General features: G+C 39.1%; 1 protein-coding gene across 1 annotated transcript; it reads left to right on the top strand.

The window, feature by feature from the left end:
- The first annotated feature begins 241 nt into the window (after positions 1-241).
- LOC136218174 (uncharacterized) lies at positions 242-21,755 on the top strand. The gene is made up of 4 exons (XM_066004943.1): positions 242-381; positions 19,745-19,857; positions 20,762-21,521; positions 21,617-21,755. Exons 1-4 carry the CDS (start codon positions 242-244, stop codon positions 21,753-21,755), a joined length of 1,152 nt encoding a protein of 383 aa, XP_065861015.1.
- Positions 21,756-24,121: the final 2,366 nt, after the last annotated feature.

A 24,121-nucleotide genomic window follows, 5' to 3' on the forward strand; every position in this document is an offset into this window, starting at 1 on the left:
CCTTACCCCGTATAACAAAGCTCAACCTACTCCGCAGATACAGGCTAGAGGGCATTGTGAATTCCATAGCAGTTATGGGCATACAATTGAGAATTGCGAGAGGTTGAAACACGAAATCCAAGATTTAATAGAAGAGAAGAAGATAGCTGATCCTTCGTCAGCGAACCCTTCCGTTAGGCGCAATCCATTGCCTAATCATAGAGTGAGTACGATCGGAGTTGGTTTGACAGAAACTGTAGTGATGGAATCCTTCGAGGAGAATGTAGAGGAGTTGTTGGACTCCGATGAAAAGAGCAATGTGGGAAAGGGGCTTTATGTGTCATTCCTGGGTGAAGAACAAGAGGATGAACCGATGGGGGAAGGGTCAGATGGTGGAGCACCGTATGATGAGGATAGTGCTGAAGAGACCGGAGAAGGGTCGTCTCGGACTATTGTGCCAGATTTGGGTTTGTTTAGTGGAGGAAGGGATCCCGAGGCGCACTTGCGTGAATATATGCACGACATGTTTATTGAATCCTTCGGAGTAGATGAAATTGCCCCGTGGTTCCACCATTCGCTGGTAGGCGAGCCTCTGGAATGGTTCCATTCATTACCCGACTCTTGCAAGCATGATTGGGATCGGTTGTCGGATTTGTTTCTAGAAAAGTACCAAAGAGCTGAAGATAGAACTGCGGAGCGCTTTGCGATGCAGATCGGACCCATCAAACGTCCGCTACCGAGGGTTAGTAAGTATAACGGCAATAAGGACCCTATGGAGCACCTTCACTTCTACTTGTCGGCTATGGCACCCTTGGGTTTTAAAGAAGAAGAGATCACTAGCTTGTTTTGTAATTCGTTGATGGGTGAACCATTAATGTGGTGAGTAAATTACACCAAAGGTACCTGAATTATATCCAAATTCACACTTTAGTACCTAAATTACATTTTGTCCCAAAAATATACCTCAGCTATAGGTGACTGGACATTTAAGTGTGTTTATCCAGTTTATGACTGGTCAATGACTGTTTGACCATTTCTAATTCAAAATTAGGATCCACCATACATTCAACTTATATAAAAAATACAATAATACCCTTTGACTAAAATAAATACCACCCTTTAATATTTTTAATTCCTAAATTCTTTCCATCAAAAAAAAAAATCCTAAATTCTAATTCTCCCCACCACCATTCATCTTCTCTAAATCCCAAACTTAAGCTCCTTTCATAATTTTCAATACCCATTCTTCACGTTCTTCCCACATTTTGGGGCAAATTTCTCCTAATAATGCTTGAAGATTTTATAACTGATGATGATTGAAAGGATAACATAATGCTTGAAGATTTATAACGGATGAAAATTGCGAAGAACATGAATCTAGGTTTTGAAAAGGGGAAAATATTTTCTATGAATGAAAATGGAGAAGAAGAGCAATGGCGTGCCTGTTATTTACTAATTTTTCTAATTTTATCTATATTTCTAGATTTGGCTTAGATTGTAAATTTTAAATGGGTTTGTTCCTATCTTTGCTCAGTGCTACTTGATTGATTTGGATTTTTTTAGTTTGAGGTGCTCTAATGAAGTGGGTTTCACTAGGAATTTAAGTTGGCACTTCTTCACGGTTAATGAATTTGGTTGAAAGTGATTATAATTAACTAGTTCAAAGAAAAAGAGAGTGTTTTTAGTTTTCGTTTTCAAATTTCTGGGTTTAGCTTCAGGATTCCCAGAAAAGAGAGAAACAAAATGGAGTAAATTAGACCGAAGAGAAGAATAGGGTTACAACCATGTTAGGAAATGGAGAAGAAGGGGAAGAGGGAGATGAAGAGATTTCTGATTTTAGCAATTCTCAAGGCGGATACAACAGAGGAAAACAAAGAAGGAGAAAGATTAGTAGATACATTTATTGAAGCAAATGAGGAAGATGAAGATTGGAATGAAAACATTATTTGAAAACCCAGAAAATAAACAACCCATGAGACCAGAAGAGAGAGAAATCGAGACACAAAAAGAGAGAGAAAGAGAATAAAGGGTAAATTAGTATTTTTAAGTTATTTAATGAAGGGTGGGTCCCAATTATTTCTGTAAAAATGGTCAAAGTCGCGTTGACCAGGCATTTACCGGTCAAACGTATTAAATTGTCCGGTTACCATTACTTGAGGTATATTTTTGTTACAAAATGTAATCTAGGTACCAAAGTGTGAACTAAAGTATAATTCAGGTACCCTTGATGTAATTTACCCTTAATGTGGTACATGTCGTTGCCGATGTATGTTAAGACCGATTGGGCGGCAATGACGAAAAGATTTATCAAGGAGTACACAGTATGGATGCTGGCAGAGCAAACCCCGGATTCCCCGTGTTACCAAACACCTGATGCGGTGTTAGCGATGCCTAGGTATGGTGGATACCAGGATCCTGTTGAGCATGCGAGGTTATTCCGCAACCATATGTACGACGCCGGATTCCCGCAATGTGAATTACATAAACATTTCCCGGAAACTTTAATGGGAGAAGCCTTGTTGTGGCACCAAGGCCTATCAGAGGAGGAAATGGGTCATTGGATACCTCTTAGGAGCGCTTTTGTGACGAGATATGAGATGTATGTTCCATGGACGGGATCCTTGGAAGATCTGGATAGGATCAGGCAATTCCCCGAGGAACCATTCGTGGATTATGCTAGGAGGTGGAGGCACCGGTATGAACAGTGTCACGAAACAATGAGTGATAAGGTGCAACTTATGTGCATACAACGAGGTGCTATTCCGTTGGCCGCAAGAAGGATGAGCAGAGTGTCCCTCCGTGATTACGACGATTTGATAGGCTGGGCGTTGTATGGATCGGCAGATCCCTTTTATTTGAATCCAAACATTCCTCACGTCATGGATTTAATGATTGTGGACATTTGGGAGAGTTCCTCGGACGAGGAAGATACTAATCAGAGGATTCCTATCAATATTTGGGATGAATTGGATGATGAGCCAGAAATCGCCGTCATGACAAGGTCAGGACGAGTGGCCGAGGGAAAGGCACCTATGGTTGAGACTGAGATAGGGGAAGGGTCGGCTCCTAAGCCCGATGACCAAGTTCTTGAGCAGTTGAAGAAGACACAAGCCAAGTCCACAGTTTGGGAAGTTCTATGTCATTCCAAATACCATCGTGAAAATTTGATGAAAGAGTTGCAGAATCTGGTTATTTCCACCGATACTGAGCCGACAGCGCTAGTAGGGGAAATTATGGCTCGAAAGAAAACTGAAATCACATTTACCGACGAGGATCTCCCAGAAGAGGGGAAGGCTCACAATAAGCCTCTGTACATCCGGGCAGAAATCAACGGGAAGAAGACTAGCTGTGTGATGGTCGATGATGGATCGGCCATTAATGTTTGCCCGTTGAAACTCTTGTCGAAGTTAGGAGTTGAGAGGGGAGACTTGACAGCCTCTTAAACTGTGATTAGAGCATATGATGACAGCCGTAGGCATATTGAAGGAGTCTTCAAGGCCAAGTTGAAAGTGGGGCCGCATGAAGAAGAAACTGAGTTCACAGTGCTGGATATCCCGGTAACCTTTGCCGTATTATTAGGACGCCCATGGTTCCACAAGTTGGGAGGTGTGCCCTCCACGCTCCATCAGATGATCAAGTTCCCCTTCGGGGAGGAGATAGTGACAATTAGAGCTGAGAAATTGAGCTCGGTGGCAGCATTGGGAATTGAGCCTCAACTTTTCTCCGGATTCCAAGTCTCCGGGATTTATGAGTCCAGCATGACCACCGATGTGGTGAAGATGATGAAGGGAGGTTTCATCCCAGGAATGGGCTTAGGAGCACACCATCAGGGGTTGCCAGAATTTCCGGACTTTAAGAGTCAGAAAACCTGGAGGGGTTTGGGATATGAGCAGGGAGGTCCATCCAACGCAAGTGGCGAAGGAAAAGTGGGCTTAAGGAAGTACTTCGTGAATGAGGGGCATGGAAAGGTGTATTCAGGGACCCCCGAATCATGGACTAGCACAGAAGGAAAGATTCTGCCGGGATTCGAAATCTTCAATGATGTTGCCGACTAGGGCAAAGGAAAAGCGAGCTGCTTTGTCGAGGAGATTATGATGTTAGACTTAAATGCCGAGGAGCAAGTCATCACCATTGAAGCAACTGCGGGAGCGGTGGACGAGCCTAGTACCTCCAAAATTCATGAGAAGTCCGAAGACCCTGATGATGAAAACTGTATTACTGCTTTGTTTGAATCCGACGATGTAATCACCCATACTATCAATGAAATGAATTCTGATTTTGCTTACTTGCTCGATGTTGATCATGATCATTCCATGCATTTTCATTCATATAACATGCCTACATTTGAAATCAATGCAATAGAAATGTCAACTTTCAATCTTGGTACGGATGAAAATCCTAAACTTATACAAATTGCTCAAGAATTAACTATTGAAGAGAGAAAAGAACTTGAGAGAATAATTAAAAAATACGAAATTGTATTCGCATGGACATACGAAGACATGCCTGGAATTGATCAATCTATCATAACTCACCGCATTCCAACTTACCCCGAAGCAAAGCCCGTAAAGCAGAAGCTCCGACGTATGAGACCAGAATGGGCAGATAAGATCAGAGAGGAGGTGAAGAAGCAGTTAGAAGCAGGATTCATCAAAGTGATCGACTATCACCCTTGGGTCGCAAATGTGGTGCCAATCGCAAAAGAAGGACGGCAAAGTAAGAATGTGCGTCGATTATCGAGACCTTAACAATGCATGCCCCAAGGATGAATTCGTGTTGCCTCATATTGACGTGTTGATCGACAGTGCAGCATCGAGCGTCTTACACACGAATGTGGACGGTTTCATGGGCTACATGCAAGTTTAGATGGCCGAAAAGCACAAAGCAAAAACCTCGTTCACAACCGAGTGGGGGACATACTGTTACAGAGTAATGCCGTTCGGTTTGAAAAATGCCGGGGCAACTTACCAGTGAATGGCCACAGCACTGTTCCATGATATGATACACACGGAGGTAAAAGTCTACGTGGACGATATAATGGTCAAATCAGAGACAAGAGAGGGGCATTTTGCCGCGCTCGAGAAGTTTTTGGCCCGAATTGCAGAATTCAAGCTAAGGTTAAACCCGAAGAAGTGCTTTTTCGGCGTTTCGTCGGGGAAAATCTTAGGCTACGTAATCGGAAATAAGGGAATCGAGGTGGATCCTGATAAAGTGAAGGCTATACAGGAGATGCCGGCGCCGAGAAATGAGAAGGAAGTGAGAGGGTTTCTGGGGCAGGTTCAGTATATCAGTCGGTTCATAGCGAGACTCACCGCAATCTGCGAGCCAATCTTTAAGTTGCTAAGGAAAGACCAACCCGCTACTTGGAATGATAAGTGTCAGCAAGCTCTAGAGAGCGTCCGGAACTATTTGTCTAATCCGCCATTGCTGAGACCGCCTAAACTGGGAAAGCCGCTTCTCCTCTATGTAGCAATTGAGGAGCGATCTATTGGGGCAATGTTGGCTCAAGAGGGAGACACCGGTGTGGAGCACACGGTGTATTATTTGAATAAGAAGTTCTTGGAGTACGAGCTCAGGTACAACATGATCGAAAAGACGTGCGTGGCAGTAGTATGGCTAACAAAGAAACTACGGCACTATTTTCAATCATATAAAGTGATCATTATTTCTCGGATGGACCCCGTGAAGTATCTATACCGAACTCCATCCTTGACAGGGAAGTTAGCCAGATGGTTGTTGCTTTTGTCCGAGTTTGACATTGAATATGTGACGAAGAAGGTTATCAAAGGGAGGGCCGTGGCAGAATTTCTGTCCAACCAACCCCTGAATGCAGAGGAAGAAGAGATAAGCTATGATTTCCCCGATGAGCACTTGAACGCAATAGAAGTTATACCGTGAAAAATGTTCTTTGATGGAGCAGTTAATTCGAATGGAGCCGGAGTTGGAGTACTACTTATCTCACCAGAGGGAGAAAGGATCCCGATGGCCAAGAAGTTGTCGTTCCCTCTTACCAATAATATGGCCGAATATGAAGCGTGCATTTATGGTTTAGAGTCTTTAGCGGCACTAGGAGCATCGTACGTCGAAATTTGGGGTGACTCAAAGTTGATCATCGAACAGGCACAAGGAAACTGGGAAGTAAGGGAAGAAAGGCTACGTCCATATCTAGATCAGCTAGAAGGGTTGGCACAAAGATTCAAGGAATGTCGTTTCTATCATATTCCTCGAGCACAGAACCAGGCGGCGGATTCTTTGGCCACTTTGGTGTCAGTTTGGGACAACCCCCGGAACCTTGCCTCGAAACCGTTGGTATTGAGTAGATCTCACAAACCATGCTACGAGGACGTAATGCTGTTAGGGGCAGATGAAAAACCGTGGTATTTCGATATCGTGAACTTCATGAAGCATGGAACATATCCGGCAGAGTCAGAACCGAGGGATCAAGCTGTGATTAGAAGGTTAGCCTGGCAATTCGTCATCCACAACGATTTGCTTTATAAAAGGCACACCGATGGGTTCCAACTGAGGTGCTTGGATGCGGAAGAAGCCCGCGAAGCAATGGAATCAGTACACTCGGGAATTTACGGGGCCCATATGGGAGGAGCGGTGTTAGCAAAGAAAATCATAAGGCAAGGCTTCTACTGGCTCACCATGGAAAGAGATTGTAACGAGTATGCAAAGAAATGCCATGATTGTCAAATCCACGGCGATTGCAGTCATCTTCCGGCCATGGAACTACATGTGCTAGCACCTATTTGGCCATTTGCTGCTTGGGGCATTGACATCATCGGCGAAGTAAGGCCTAACGCTTCAAATGGACATAAGTTTATTGCTGTCGCCATCGATTATTTCACCAAGTGGGTAGAAGCAGAGTCGTTTAGCAAACTGGGATCCAAGCAGATGAGAAAGTTCATTGAAAAACACTTGATCACCAGGTTTGGAGTGCCTCATCACATGATTACGGATAACGGGGTCCAGTTTCAGGGGGAAGTAAGGAATCTTTTCCGAGAATATGGCATTGAACATCACAGATCTTCTCCGTACCGTCCACAAGCTAATGGGGCAGTAGAAGCAGCTAATAAGAATCTTAAAAGGATTCTCGTAAAAACGGTGGAATCACATCGGAATTGGCATGAGCAGCTCCCACTCGCATTATGGGCTTATGGCACGACAGTTAGAACCTTAACTGGGGCAACGCCATTCTCCTTGGTATACGGAACAGAAGCAGTCCTGCCGATTGAGATCGAAAAGCGATCGTTGAGAATCGCAATGGAAGCAGAAATTCCCGAGACGGAATGGGTGAAGAGGCGATGTGAGCAGTTGGCTTTAGTTGACGAAAAAAGGATGGAAGCGCTTTACCATGTACAGTTATACCAGAGAAGAATGGCTCGGGCTTTCAATAAAAAAGTCAAGACCAGTCCTATCAAAGAAGGAGATTTGGTGCTGAAACAGATTCGTGTGACGCACACCGACCCTAGGGGCAAGTTTAAACCTAACTGGGAAGGGCCATTCGTCGTGAAGAAGATACTAAGCAAAGGAGCGGTGAAGTTAACTACCATGGACGGCATGGAATTCTCCGAACCTACCAACCTGGATAGGCTTGAGGAATACTTTTCGAAAAAAAAAAAAAAAAAATTCCCGATAGGTTGAAAACCCGCAAAGGGCGACCTATGCAACAATAAGGGAAATCCCAATGGGTGAAAACCCGAGAGGGCACTCATTTAAAAATTCCGGGATAGTAAAAGGAGAGGAGAAAAATCGCCGGGATCCGAAAACCGAAAGGCGGGTCCTGGTAACAATAGTTATAACTTGAGCAGTTACAAAAACAATGTATAAGAGGCTAAGTATTTCTGTTGTTTGTAAATAAATAAAGGCATGAATATATTTGACGAGAATGATTGGAATCATCATAATCTACTGAATGCATGGTAATATGAATCACGAGTTATACATTTCCTATCCTACTTTTCACAAAAAGCCTACCTACTATCCACCCCACTCCCTATACATTAGCTATACAGCGGGGAAACTCCAATAAAAGCTACAAAGCAATAATGAAAGCTACAAAGCAATACATAACGAGCCTAATACGGAGGGAAGTCCCAATAGTCCTCAAAATCTCTCAAGTGTGATGCCCGCTCCGCAGATAGTGCCTCCTCGGCAGCTCGCGCTCGCTCATCAGCAACTCGTGCTCTCTCATTGGTGACCCGTGCTCTCTCCTCGGCAGCGAGGCGTCCGATCGACTCATCGCGCGCCTCTCCTCGACGGCGAGGCGACCCTCAGTCTCCCGTCGCATCATCCCTGACCAGTGATCATTTCTCTCCTGATACACCTGACCGACCCGGACGTCGGCCTCCCGCACCAACTCGCTCTGTCTCCGCTCGTGGGCATGCAGATCGCTCTAAAGCAAAAAAAAAGGGGAAAAACAGATAAAAATAAGAAGCAGCGTAGGCACGAACATAAATCATACATACATGCATACATCCCACTACACTAAAGTAAAATAATAATACATACTAGGTGATTGGTGCAGCGCAAGCTGAGGCGATCTCGGAGATAACCAGCCAGCCCCACGTAATCCGTGCAGGTCTCCCTCGTAGTCAGAGAAGCATCTGAGGGATCAAAGGGGACCCTCGAGGTGAAGATAGGAGGAGCTGTCTCAAATCCCGCATAAGCTGCCCCGGACCCGTCATAACAAATCGTGGCAAAATCTCGCCCGTAGTCTGGTAGGGGCACACCTAGGGATGATCTCTCTGGTCGGGCAGCGCTGGTGGACTCGCTGACATAGTAAGGCTGCTCGCACACGGGTGTCTGAGCTCGAGTGCCGTCAAAGAAATCAGATAAATGGACACTCCTCCAGGATCCCTCCTGCAAAAAAAAAAACACACAATAAATACCGCTAACCATCTCATGAATAAAGGGTAAAAAAGCGGAACCACTCACCGGGACCTCCTCCTGACCAAAGACTACCACAACAGCCTCCCTCGAAAATACATCTGCCACCGGATCCACCTCCATCGCTGCCGCCAGGGCATCCCTCACGCTCAGCAGAGTAGACAAGTAAAGCTCACGGCCCCCGATGTGAACCCACACCGCTCTACCAACGAACCGACGAGACAAGTCCCGACGAACGACCGATAGGGGCATGGTCCGCACCGCAAACATAGAGACGGGGATCTCACCCGGTGTCCAATACGCGTCACTAACTCCGGTGATGCCTCGGTCCCCCAAATACCACGCCCGCATGTAGGGGCCGGTGAGCACACACTGCTGCTCCTGGATCATAGATACATACGTATAATCGGGACCGAAGTCGAGGTCGTCCCACCTGAACTTAATCTAAAAAATGCACAAAGAGAAAGTCAGAAAGACTCAAACAAAAATCTAGCACGACTAGGCAAAATCTACCTGTCTGAAGGTCAGCGAGTCTATCCAATCTAGAAGTCGCGGCACCGTCCGTGTCCTCTCGGCACCCAAGTCGAAATCTCTCCACCGGGTCATGAGAGGCGGCCTCGGTACTCTCGGTCGAGATCGACTGGGAAGGATGTGCCTCTCATACGCCCACACCTGCGGTAAAAACAAGGACTAGGAGTGTGAAAAACGCGAAGAAGATAAGCCGGGCAAGTTAAGAAGGCGTCACGTACCAGCAGAGCAAAGGTGTAACCACCGAAATCCTTGCGCTTCCGGCAAGTCAGATCTAAAAATTTGTAGAGAAAGGCTAAGCCTGCCCCCGCCCAATCATAGGAAGCCGTCGCATCCAGATCGCTGAGTGCCTGAATGAGACCCGCGTGTACCTTCCCGTCCTTCATGCAGAAAATCATCTCACTCAGAGTATATACCAAGAAGCTACGAACCGCCAGGTCGGTATCGTCAGTCTTGCAAAAATCTCGCCGACTCAAAAGGCTCGCGGTGGAAATAAACTTCGCCGGAGTAGATTTGGCGCATGGGCGAACTCCCGGTCCAATCAAGGCAGCAGGCCTAGCAAGGTCGACCCGTGGTCGCATCATATCAAAATGAAAGGGAACGGGAGTGCTGCTCCCTCGTAACCCTGTCAGTAGTGAAAAATCTCTGGGCGAGATGGTCATCTCCCCAAAAGAAAGGTGGAAGGTGTGGGTCGAGTCAACCCACCGCTCACATAAGGCGCGTAAGCCAAAACGATCACATACCCCGTTGGTGCGGGGCAACGCTGCAATAAAAGGCTCGAAGCCCAACTCGCGCACGCGGGCTCTCGCCGCGGCACCCAGCCTAGCATACCACGAGTGAATCTCGGCGGTGGTCCCGGAAATCTCAATAAACTAGAAAGAACAAGACAAGAAAATTTAAATACAGTTCCTAAAGCATGCAATTAATGAAGACACGTTAAGACTATGCATTCTTTCATTATCTAACCTAGAGACATCCGGTCAGTTAGCACCAACTTTCTGTAAAAATCTCTCCTTTAGGGTCGTCCATGTAAGGTTTAGTCAATTCTTTAACCCACTCTCGATTAGGTTTACACTCACATGCATTAGTTAAGTTTGCACTATTCACATTTTCTTACTATTCACGTGCATTAGTTACGTTTTTACTATTCACGTGCTTTAGTTAAGTTTTTACTATTCACGTTTTTTACTATTCACATGCATCAGTTAAGTTTTCACTATTCATGTTTTACTATTCACGTGCATTAGTTAAGTTTTACTATTCACATGCATTAGTTAAGTTTTCACTATTCACGTGCATTAGTTAAGTTTTTACTATTCACGTACACTATTCACGTTTTTACTATTCACGGGCACTATTCACGTTTTTACTATTCACGTTGTTTTTACTGTTAGCATGCATAAATTCGTAATGTCACTATTCACATGCATATAGCGCGCATTCTCACACAGAAATAAACAAGTGAAGAAATTCATGTTTTCTAGCTAAAGTCCTCTAAGGCAATCTAAAGGTTAGCATGCAAATCATGTTCGGATAGGAATGCTAAAGCCTAGAGCTTGAATCAAATAAAAGTGAGAAATCACTTACCTCGTTGCAGCGTGTCCGGCTCAGATGCGTTGTAGGGTCGTGGAAGGGATCCACTCTATCTAGGTTTACGTAAACCTCGTCCATGCCTCTAGTGCCATCCCATTCATCTAAATCCATCCCGAGAATAATCCAAAATCAAAGTCTAGAGAGAGAAAGAAGAAGGAGAAGGTGTGGGGTTGAAATGAAACCCCACCACCTTATATAGGAAGAGGGAATGGCATTCCCGTAAATAGTGAAAAAAAGTACGATGTGACATAAAGGTAAAAAGTAAATAATTAATTACCGAGTGCACAGACCTCCGATTTGCAGTCCGTTTCAGCCTGCATTTCTCCCAGACAGCAACCAATACTGTCAAGATATGAACTCCAGACAATAGCCAATTTTTACAGAACAGTGACACCAGTCAAAATACAGACGACAGTCAACAGAAAAATAATCATTAGTCTATATCATTCCAGACCAAAACACGTTCCCATTAAACCTCCGAGACACTAGCTCCAGACAATGGTGTTTTAAAAGAATTCAGAATCGTTAGAAAAAAACTTTTCTGCCCTTGAGCCATCTTACCTACGGCTCACGACCGAGGTAGCTTTTTAGCCATCTTACCTACGGTTCACGACCGAGGTAGCTTTTTAGCCATCTTACCTACGGTTCACGACCGAGGTAGCTTTTTAGCCATCTTACCTACGGTTCACGACCGAGGTAGCTTTTTAGCCATCTTACCTACAGTTCACGACCGAGGTAGCTTTTTAGCCATCTTACTTACGGTTCACGACCGAGGTAGCTTTTTAGCCATCTTACCTACGGTTCACGACCGAGGTAGCTTTTTAGCCATCTTACCTACGGTTCACGACCGAGGTAGCTTTTTAGCCATCTTACCTACGATCCATGACCGGGGTGGCTTTTGAGCCATTCTTACCCATAGTCAACGTACGCTAGATTCTGAGAGAAAAACATCCACCGACGATCGATTCAGAGGCGAGGATGGAAAGAATCGGAGAACAACACCAGAACGCGCAGCGTGAAGGTCAGGTATGCTCCCTCTTACTCTTCACGTGTCTTTTACTTTTATATGTTGTACATTGCATGTGTTACGTTAGCAAAAAACGTTTTCAAAACACACACATCAATATCAAAATAGAAAAGTAGGGGCAACTATAGACACCGAGTCGGAGGACCTGTGACGAAAACCTGAAAACAAGACGGTTGAAGCGATTGATTCCGAAAGTTTTGGGAAAAAAAAAAATAAGTTACGATGGGTCGCTGATGTTGATCGAATGGCTCGCGAATGCTTAACGACATGGTGCGAGTGCTTAGCGGCAGCCGGCGCGCGTTCAACGACAGTCGGACGCCCGCTCGACGACGCAAAGCGCGCGCTCGACGTCCGTTGGACGCGCGCATCCAACCCCGGATAGCACGCGCTCGACGTCTGAGCAATGCACGAGCTTGGCGGCGCGAGGCGCGTGCTCGTCGGCCACTGGACGTGTGCGCCCGGCAGTGCGGAACAAAAGTCCGGCGGTCACGACGCGTGGATGCCCGACGGCGGGGAACGCGAGCTCGATGGCCGCGGGGCGTGCACGCCCGACGGTGCGAGACGCGCCCCGGCGGCCGTTGGGCGGGCGCCCAACCGCGTCGGGCGGACGCCCAACGACAGTTGGGCGTGCGCGCCCAACCTCGCGTTGGGCGGTCGCCCAACGCTGTTGGGCGGTCGCCCAACGCAAGGTTGGGCGGCCGCCCAACATGCCTTGGGCGGTCGCCCAACCCCCTTGGGCGACGCCCAATTCTCTTCGGGCGTCGCCCATTCCGTCGGGGATCCGTTTGCCTATAAAAGGCACGGATCCCCATGCATTGAAGGAGAGGGGAGGAATTTTTAGAGCTTTCTCACTCTAAACATTTTTAGAGAGTGAAAGTCAATTTTTTGGAGAAAATATTTTTTTTTTCCCAAAAAAATCCAAATTTTCCAAAGTTAAATTTTTACTAAAAAAACACAAAAAACCGGAAAATCACGACTCGTGGAATCAATCGGCTTCGACTGTCAGATACCGAATTTAAGGTATTATCCGAGGACTATACTCTTTTATTTTATTTAATTTATTCCTTTCCTTTATTTATTTTTATGTTATAGTTTTTTATTTATTTAGTTATTCTTTTATTTTATCACGTTTTATTTAATTTGGCATATTTATTTAATTTTCGTCTCGTGTTGAATAAAATTCGGTTTTGCTTTAAAATAAAAAACCTCGTTTTGATATCCCAATACGAACCGTGATCCGATAAAAAGGTAGTTCGGGTGTTAAAAACGTTGTAATTATAAGTTTTAATTTAAAAGAATTTCCGAATAATGTTTTAAAATAAAAACGTCGTTTTAGGAACTTCCGTTATTGACTATGATCCATTTTTGGTAGTTCGGAAATCCGAAACGATTGAATTAGACTTAATTTAAAGCTTTTGAATAAATCTGGAAACAGTTGGAGTAGTTCTGTAATTTTCCGTTTCTGTCACTAATTGCTGTTTACCGACGGATTTTCCGTCGGTAAATCTGCCAGAATGTAAAAAATTCTGTTTTAGTCCCTCTTTCTCAACTTTTAAGTTTTTGATCCTTGGTATACATATATATAGTTATGTAATATATATTTTTAAGCTATTTTAAATACTTTGTACATACATTTACTTAATGTCTTCATATGTCTTTTCTTTCATCAATTTGGTTTTATAAACTATATTTTATATATTTTCTATTTAATTCATTTAAACCATATTGGGTATTATTTTAGAAGATTATTCATTTGGGCATTTTGGGTAATTAATTAGGTGTTTTGAGGATGATTGGGAGTCATTTTGATATTAACGTATATTTGGGAGGGTTATTTCTTATATACTTATTATGATAGTTATTTTAGGGGGTATAATGTTTATTTTCAATTAATTTAACTTAATAAAATATATGGGTATATATAGATTTTTCTCCTCATTTCATTTAAGCTAAATATTAATTTCTTATTTATAACTTATTTCCTTTTTTGGCTTTTGATTAGAATGGCAAGTTATTATACTTATTAAATACTTTCATCACTATTTTCATTCATCAAAGTTCATTATTTTCTCTATATTGTTTTAATTACTTATTTTGTCACATATGTATATGTATATATATATATCTTTCTCCTTTTCTTCTCAAAATTCTTATATATATATATATATTATTTGGAGAAAATGTTTTGATTGATTGAGTTTGAGATTCAATTTATTATTTATTGTAATTATGACAAATGGAGAATCCATTAAGGAAAAGGGGAAAATAAATCACAAAAAGGGTTTTCAATTTAAACTAATGAATTTTTAGAGGTTCCGAATGTAAATAAATAGAGTTTTCTTGACATTTCAAATCGTTTCTCAAAACAACACGTTTTAAAACCTTAGTCCGTTCCAACGACGAATTAAGCGAACATTGTAATTAAAATCGTTTTCTTTGTGAATAATAGAGTTTTGAATCATTTTCTTAAAGGATTTGTACAAAAATAAAATTGACTTGTATGTTTAACCACGTTTTCTTAACTAAAGGTTTTTGTCTCAAATGTTTCCAAAGCACTTAAGTCGTTCCAACGGCGACTCGAGTAAACTTCACTAATCGGGGTTTTAAAACGCACCTAAATCGTTCCAACAGTGATTAAGGTGCGAACCATGTAAATAAACTCGTTTTGGGGAAATAAGTTAGTGTAGAATAAACACACGGCATGACATTTAAATAAAGTTGTAAATAAATCACTTCTTTCTTCCCCCTTCTCTGTGTATGTATAATATAAATGGGTGATTCTTTACTAATATGGCTTTCCAATAATATATGCTCAAAACGGTTTCTGAAAAGAGAAAGAAAAGGTTTCAAATGAATTTTAAACTTAAAGAAGTATACGATTAGTCCGTTATCGCCTAACATGCTGAGTAGGAGGCCGGTGGTTCATAACCGGGCGATGTCGGGGTGCCTAGTAGCCTTTCTCCGGAAAGGAGCTAGCCTTCTCGGCTCGTACCTAAGTTTCCCGAACCCACACCGGTCTCCCGCAAGGGATCGGTGTTCATTTTCCCATTCGTGGGTGGCGACTCTTCCATATCTCCGAGCTCCGGTCCTGCCGAGCAGCTTGATTCCACGATTGGTTGCTTTCGGCGCCAATCACCGCTTATATCGCCATGAGGTGTCCATCCCCCGGTCCGCCCGGGAGATTAGGCCGCGGCACCTCGTCTAACACCCGTAACCTATTGTGGAGTCTCCGCGGGCCTACTCCATGTTATGGGTCGAATATCCTTTAGTTTTGGCCAATATCTAGACTTTGCAATAACCTTAGAAAGGACTAAGAGGTGCTTGAATAGGAAATCACATAGTGATGCATCACTATCGTTTGCAATCAGACTATCGTATATATAGATGCATCATTGTCAAATCAAGTTCCCCTAGTATCCAATGATTTAAGTTCACACAGATAGGCATGTATACCCTCTTTACTTCCTTTTATGGTCTCATGTATTCTGATTCTTTACCAATACATAACTCAACAGCTCTTTTTTTCTTTATTTTTCGCATTCTTCAAATACTATAATGTATAAAAATAATTTTAAATTAATTATATATATTTAATGTATATAAATATCTATACAATATACTAAATCTTTAGTTAATACTGGTGATGTGTCGTCTCTTGAAACTCTCTATGGCTGATGTGTCAATTTTTTAAAATATCTTAACTCTTCTTATTTACCATTACTTTTCTCCTTGACTTTACATAACGTGGTAATAACTGTTTCAAAAAAAAAAACCAACCACGTTATCAATCTACGTTTGCTTCTTTTTGTACTCTGTGGCTTCATCTTCCACATTTGCTTCTTTATACCTTCTTTATACCATAATAACCAGGTAACTACTCTCTTTTATTCTTCATTTGCATATCCTGGTCTTCATTTAATTTCTTACTTTTTCTGTTCTCTGTAAATTGTAAATTTCATCTGGATCTATATTTTCTAATGGTTCAATTTTTCTATCCAGAATACCTAAAATCGTTTGCTTCTTTTTGATTTCGAATCGCCATCTTCCGTAGTTGCTTCTTTATACCATAACCAGGTAACTGCTCCTTTTTTTTTCTTCATCTCTGTAAATTTCATTTCATTTGTTCCTGTTCTATGTTTTCTAACAATTCAATGTTTCTTCTTCATCTTTGTTAGCAGGGAGAAAGTCAGGGGTCGGTTTCCCTACATGCATCGATCTATGGAACATGTTAAAATTTTAATAGAAGATATCAATCTATTAAGTTTTTTCATTCTTTTCCTCTCTCTTTATCTGAACATTTTCCCTTTATATGATATCAATTTGGATGGAGTATTGATGGTACTTGGATTAGAGGAAATGGAATTTGAAGGTAATACCAATTAGTGAGGTTTGTTTCGGTTCATAACTATTTCATTTGCCATACTTCTTCTTTACCCTGTGTTTTAGACAACGTTTATATCTTTTCCCTTTCTTCAAAACAGGTTCATTGGAAAATAAAAAATTTGAAAGCTCAACATTTTCACTCCTTGCACTAATATGCCACCTTCCGCTACTTTTTCTTATTATTATTATGGAGGTTGTTCTCTCTCTTTCCAAAATTCACCTGTTAACAGTCTTTTGATGTCTTAAATTACACAAAACACCTTTGAATAATGCATTTGTTTGTATGTTGCCAGGTCTTCCATGATAGTCTCTTGCATGACATGGTATGGTTTTCTGTATTGGGCATTTTTTTTGTTTATCTTACTTTGTCATGGGTTCTAATTGCATGTGGTGGGGATCTGATCGAGCTTCTGACAATAGTGTGAATTGTAGTGTGAAAAGCAAATTTGCGATAAAATACTTGGGGGTATTTGTTTGTTTTGTTGGACATGTTACATTTATGAGATAATGAGGGACTCCAGCCTGAGGTAGTATGCTTTTTTAGCTATGTAGTAATTGTAAATATATCAGTTACTCCATAAGTTTATGTAGAAATGCTCATGGGCATCAGTGAAATGTATGTATTTTTTTCTCTCTCTGAAATTTGATAAGATATCAATTGGTATAAGACATACAAAATAATTGTCCTGCAAAATCTTTTTGAACTTTTTAATGGAGATTTGAAATGGCCCATATAGGGTTTGTTAAGACATAAGAGAGAAATAAGTATGCATATTTCATTGAATGCAGCCCCATGAATAAATCATATCTCACTTTGAATTCATATCTCACTTTGAATCGCTAAATTTTCTCTGTATTAGGTCTTACACAGTATGACAGGCCAGAAATGCATGAGTTTTGTCATCATATTGTTGGATTGATAGGATTATATATGTCCCTCGTTAGTTAAATTTATATAATACAAAAGCAACCTCTTCCATCCATAATTGTTCTAAACTATGGCATTGGATCTCCAAGAATGCACACTTCTCCTTTGTTTTGTCATGGTGTAGTGTAGCCTTTCGTTTCCCTGTTTAAGTTTGGAAAGCATGGTTAGCTAATTTGTTAGATGTGCATGGACATGTGGCATATACTAATGAGAGTTATGCATATTTATTTGGATTCAAACTTTGATTGAGGTGAAAATAAGAACTTAGGAGCTCAATGTGTAAAAACAACAAAGTTCAGTGCATGAGAATACTTTAATCCTATTTATGTCAACAGCTATTTCACAAAGTTGAATAGTCACCATCTTTTTAAATTTTGCTCCAACAATGTGGTTTTACTTCTAATCTCTTCATAATTTTCTTTCTTTGTTTTTTCTATTTGGCAAGTGCTCTTCTTGAATTTTGACATGTCTTCTATGTTCAGTTGGTGTTTTTTTTTTTGGTTTTCCATGCTGGATTTTAGATGTAAAATCTTGAAGAAAGAAAATTGTAAATTCCCTCAAAAAGAATTGCAAACAAAAATGATTTTTTTACAGCAATTAAAGTTCATTTAATTTTTCTAAAAGTAAAGGATTTAGCTCACTCATTAACTCACTTTGTATTTTCCTACTTAGAGGAGTCTATCATTTCACTTTCTCATTTTTTAGTGTTGTGGTCTTAATTGTCATTTGGTTCTTTTGTTTCTCAAATATTATTGGATCATAACTACAGTAAGATTGAAATTTTTTGTTCTCCTTTATTCACGCAACAGTTATTAAGATTGAAATTAAATATTTCGTTCTCCTTTTATCTTTCTTTTTATGTTTGTTTGTATTAATATATTTGTTTGATTTTTATTTTGAATCTCTTACCGGATTTTAGAAACCGAGGCGTGTTCAAAAGAAGCTTCAACATGGATATAAGGGCTTCAACAATAATATTCGTTGTTTGCCAAGATTGGTTTTGGATTCGGAGTATGAAATCTCTGAGCAGTGACTATTATTGCTTAATGCAAACATAGAAGAAATTATAAACTCTGTTTATTAAAGCATATTACTTAATATTACTTAAGTTTATTATACAAATATTGTTTGGATAATAAATCTTTAATACATATAACGTTATAATAAAAGTATATATCATGTTTAATAAAAGTATATATAAAAAACGTGTTTTAATTTTTACTAAAAATATATAAAAAAAGGAAAATCGTGCATTGCACGAGTCTAAAACTAGTTATTTATTTATTACGTCATCCGGTTCGATCAATCTGAGCCATCCGGTCCGACCAAGTGACTCGTGACCCAGTCATCAATCCGGTTTGATGTCCTGTCCGATTCTGATAACATTGGTTTTTTGGGATTTACATTTTCATCCAAAGATCAAAATGTTTCTTTGGGAACTTTGCTCTAACTGTCTACCTTCCCGGATTTGTCTTTGCTCAAATAATGTTTTAGTTTTTTTTTTTAAAACAATAATGTTTTAGTTATATGTATTTTAAACTGTCAGACTTGGTTTATATATTCTTAACAACTTTATCCTTATTAATATTATTTACCCAACTTCAAAACTTAATATAAATATGATTCAACTTTGCATTTATTAACATAAAAATCGCTCAACTTTCCATTTATAAAAATAAACGACTTCAAAATTACCGTTGACGACTTCAAAATAAAAAAAAAGTCAAAAAAATTTAAGTTATCTAAAACCACACTTTCGTAAAAATTTAAATCACAGCTTTCTCTCACTACACAGTCGCTTTTTGTCTGATAACCAAACAAGACATAAATGAACTCAAAACCAAAAAGTTCTAGAATGTAAAAGTTGTTTAGAATATCATTTCTATAATTTTTAGAATTAAGGATTATCCGCTATTAGAATAATTGACTTTTATATTAATAAATGCAAAATTGAGTGACTTTGAGGTTGAGTTTTGATATTGAGTGTTAATAAGAGCAAAATTGAGTGGGATGGAAACCTTTGGTTTAAATGGAAAAGGAAGAATATATAGGGGTTAACATAACAAATTAATTACTGTTTTTGGCATCATAATCCAAGTGTAGAAGAGGTTGACCTGTTCAATTAGTTAATTATGAATTAATGATAATAAAAGTATTACATATAAATTCACAACTTTCTTTTCCTCAATTCAAGGCTATCATTTGATAACCTTCCCTTTTTTATTTTTTGATACCCTAAACAATTTAGTGTATTACCAATTTTGTTTTATTTTTGACCCACTACTTTTTTTGTTTTCTTTTCCATACTGAACTGAACTCCTAGTCTTTAGGATCTTCTTCTTCTTCTTTCAATGAAATATATAATTTCTATGTTTGGTTGGACACCAAAATGGTTTTGATTCCTGTATCAGGTTAAAAGGGTGTAGATTGAGATTTTTGCAGCCTCAATTTCTGGTAATTAAGGAGCCAAAAATGTTTCATTTCATAAGAGAATTGAATATGATCTACGATAACCAAGATAAAGGTATGTTTTCTACTCTCTGTTACAGAATTTTATTTCCGAATGTTAGACAGATTTACTTTTATATTCGATTTCTTTTATAGTCATTTTAATTTGATCTAGTCACCGAAATGCACACATAAATGAATTAGGCTTTTTAAAAAATATGTCACAAAATCCAACCTTGTTAAACTGATCTAGACCTGTTCATGGATTGGGTAGGTTTGGGCTTGGGCCAAGTTTAACCGGATTTGATATGTAATTAGTTTGTCCAAGTCCAGTCTGATCTGTATTAAATTTATATTGGGCTCGGACCGGGTCAGATCGGGCCGGATCAGATTAAGGAAACTAATTCCCAAACTTAGCCCTAATCGTCCAACTAATTTATTTTACATTTAAAAAAATTAAAAAATTAAATTATGATTAGTTTAAAATAACAAGCAACAATTTAATTAAATATAAACTTTTTTTATATATTTTTTATATTGTTTTATGAAATATTCACACTATGTAAGGTTCTATTTTGTATCTCAAAAGAAAATGCATATGCTGTGTATGGTGTATCATATGCATTGTATTTGATTGAGTTACACTAACAAACTTTAATATATCAAATATTAATTACTTTTTCAACAAAATAATGATAAAAACATAATATATAATATAAGGGCGGGCCAGGCTGGCTGGACTTGGGATTTTTAAGTAAATCCCAAACCCAACCTATTTCATGTGTGGGTTTGAACGGTCTGGATCGAATCGGGCCAAACATAAAATATACATATACAAACCCATTCCATAAAGGGCGGGCCGACCGGCGGGCTCTTGAACAGATCTAAACCGACCTGGCCTATGTGTCTGAGTCGTTTTTTAGACATAATAAATTGAATGTATTTACAAATTAAAGCATATATATTCACTTGTCTGACAGGTATTAGACCCATGGAGAAGAAACTGAACTTGAACAAATTTGGTGTTCACAGTTCATTCAATTCAAGTAACAAAACTCAGGAACTGAAAGAAATAAAAGAGAAGCAGAGGGGAAAATCAGACAGTTACAATGACTGGCACAACTTATTACAAGAACGTTCAACATATCCTACACCTTCCATTAACAAAGTAGTACCAATTTACGAGGTGCCCGAAATGATTACATTTGTTGTGGACTCAAAGCATCATTTGAAGGACGTGAATGTTGTCTTATCTCAATTAGACGATTGTGCTTTGGAAAAGTACACTTTTTCTACTGATTCCGATTCTGATTCCGAAAGCATAGACTCAACCAAAGAAACATTAGAAAGATTGTCCTACCTTGCAAATGAATATAAACTCAAGTATGATTCGGAAAGTTGTGACTCAACCAAAGAAACACTTGAAAGATTGTCCTGCATTGCTAACGAATTGAAATTGGGGTCAGAAAATGAAAATGACGATAATGATGAGGAAGATTTTGATGTTGAGAATATTTTTGCTAGAATTGAAGAGTGGATTGAGAATGATCCAGTTGAAAAGATCATACACACAGTTGAAGATTGCCAAAGTGAAACTATAAAGAGGAGCGTAAGTGAGATTCAAGGGAGCATTCCTAATTCAAGAACAAGTTCTGTTTCTGTCCCAATGCCAAGGAGACGTAATGCTAGTGAAGGCTCCATTCAGTCCACTGCCAGCGGAGCTTCTTTTGCTTTCCCAATGTAAGAACTCGGAACTCGCTATATCTATATCTATGTATCGATCTATTTGTAAACTGAATTGTAGTTTAACAATGTTTTGGTTGAATGGTGTACAGATTGGGCGGGGAAGTAACACAGACGCCTCAAGTAATTGGTGGTGGTTCGGTAAACAAGAAACAAATAGTGGCGGCTAACCGGAAACACGTACAATGGTATCCGCGTTGGAGAGTGCTTGCTTGCTTCCGAGCAATATAGTAACATGATTAGCATCAGAAAAACAATGTCGTTTTTTTGTTCACCTCCTCCTAGCTCAAATATTTTGATTAATAATCCATGTTACAGTTTTGATGAAATCTTTTTCATAATATAAATTATGCATTACATATCCATTTCAATTGACCAATTTGATCTTGTTTTGCTATTATGTACCTGACAATAGGACATATCCAAATAGGTATAATGAGATAGAGCTAAGAGCCCCCTGTCTAGAAAACCGGTAGTCCTCTCCTTGAACCTAAATTCAAGTGTTACTTCTAGGCCGATGGATCAATAGACCCAAGTATGCAGGGACTACTTTAAGAGGGGTTGGAGTTTTAAGGTTTAGTATAAAAACATTTAAAAATATATTACCAAAAGGCATACTAAATATGATGAAGGTATCAACACGAAAGAACCGGGGAAAGCTTGAGGCATGGCTCACACAGTGTGTGGAGACAACAAGTGGGCAGTCAAACAATCTTGGCAACAAGACAATGAAGGCCACATGCATGTGACTTTACTCATACTTGGTGTGGAATTCTTGGGAAGTTTCGACTTCTTTCTTTTGAGGTAATTCACACGACGTGTTCCTATTTTAACACACCGTGTGCCTGTGGTCGGCTATCAATTATGGCAGATTTTATGGCAGATTTCAGCCTACACGGTGTGCGTGTGGCATAACTTCCTCATCAAGTCTTGCAGATTCTGGTACATGATAATGTTAGTATTTATCATTACTTATTATAATTATAATTATTTTTTATAATTATTTTATTATTATTATTATTATATTATTATAAGATTTTTATTTTAATTATTGCTATTTTTAAACGATTATATTATTATTTCAGTATCAGTAGAATTCAGTCCAGTTCAGTTCAGTAGTATTCAGTTCAGTTTTTTGCAGTGATAATGAACAAAGCCTTATGAGGGATATTAGGTCTTTGCTCACAGGAAGATATATTATATAAGCCTAATGTTTGTAAGAAAAAGTACATTTTTTTTATCAATCTAAACTTATTTTCCTTCATTGGAACTAAGGTTTACGCTTTGAATAAGATTATTTTCTTCTAGCTATGCTAGTAAAGAGTATTTTACTTATTGGTTTACTATCAAAACCATCACTATCATTACCGATCCATATAAAAAATATTCGCCAATGAAAACTGAATCTCTCACTGTATGTATCCTTCCATCTGCCCCTCCTTTTACTTGTGTATTTTGGAATATATAAAAATATTAAAAGTTAATTCAATAGCAAATGAAAACCGCATACCAAACCGAACCAATTGAATTTGATTTTTCGGTTCGGTTTTTTGACACTTTGGTTCGGTGTCAGTTTTATTTTTGTACATTTCGATATTCGGTTCGGTTCGGTTCGGTTTGATTAGAAAATGTAAAAAACTGAACCGTACCGAATTACACATATTCTATATTATTTTATATATATACATACGTATATTTGAATTTACAAGTTTAATTTTGTTTATTGTTGTTGAGATAATAAATTAATATGAATATATTTTGAAAGTATTTTAAATTTTTTATTCTTGAGGAAAATTTAATGATGAAATATAGTGATTTTTATTTATTGTTTTTATTTTTTAATTAAATTCGGTTTGTTTGTTTTAAAACCGAACCGACCTGAATATTTCAGTTCGGTTTTATATGTTATTCTGTTCGGTGTCGGTGTCAATTATTTTGGTAATTTCGGTATTCGGTACCCCTAATAAAAATGTATATACGAGTAAAAGCTGATTCAATGGGAAATAAAAGACGACCTTTTCATCCCACCTAGGTTGTCACTAAAATGAATAACCTTCGTAACCTAAGCCCAATTTAATAATAAAAAAATGAAAGAATAAATGAAATAGGGGCATTTGGTAGGACTGCACAAAACTAACCGGAAAACCGGAAAACCAAAAACTGATTCTTGAAACCAAAATTGAACCGAAAAATAGGTTAACCATAACTGATGGACTAGGTTACGGTTTTTCATTTCAAAAACCGATAGTTAACCGAAATCAAAAAATAAACCGGTTATGTATTGATACACATAAAACTAGTACCAATATATGTAGAAATTTAATTATAAATATATAAATATACATATTTATATTAATTTTTAAGTTAAAAATAGTAAACTAACTTAAAATTTATTTGTTTTGGCGATCTTGTTAATTAAATTTGAAGTTCAATATTTTTATCTAATATTTAAATAATTATATATTTATTTTAAAGGGAATAATTATAGATTTAAAGTGATATTTACTACGAAAAGTCACTAACGGTTAACCGACCAAGATATAGGTTAACCGACCGAAATAATAGGTTAACCAAAATATGGTTAACTGAATTAAATG

This window comes from Euphorbia lathyris, chromosome 1, assembly GCF_963576675.1.
Source record: "Euphorbia lathyris chromosome 1, ddEupLath1.1, whole genome shotgun sequence".
Classification (NCBI taxonomy): domain Eukaryota; kingdom Viridiplantae; phylum Streptophyta; class Magnoliopsida; order Malpighiales; family Euphorbiaceae; genus Euphorbia; species Euphorbia lathyris.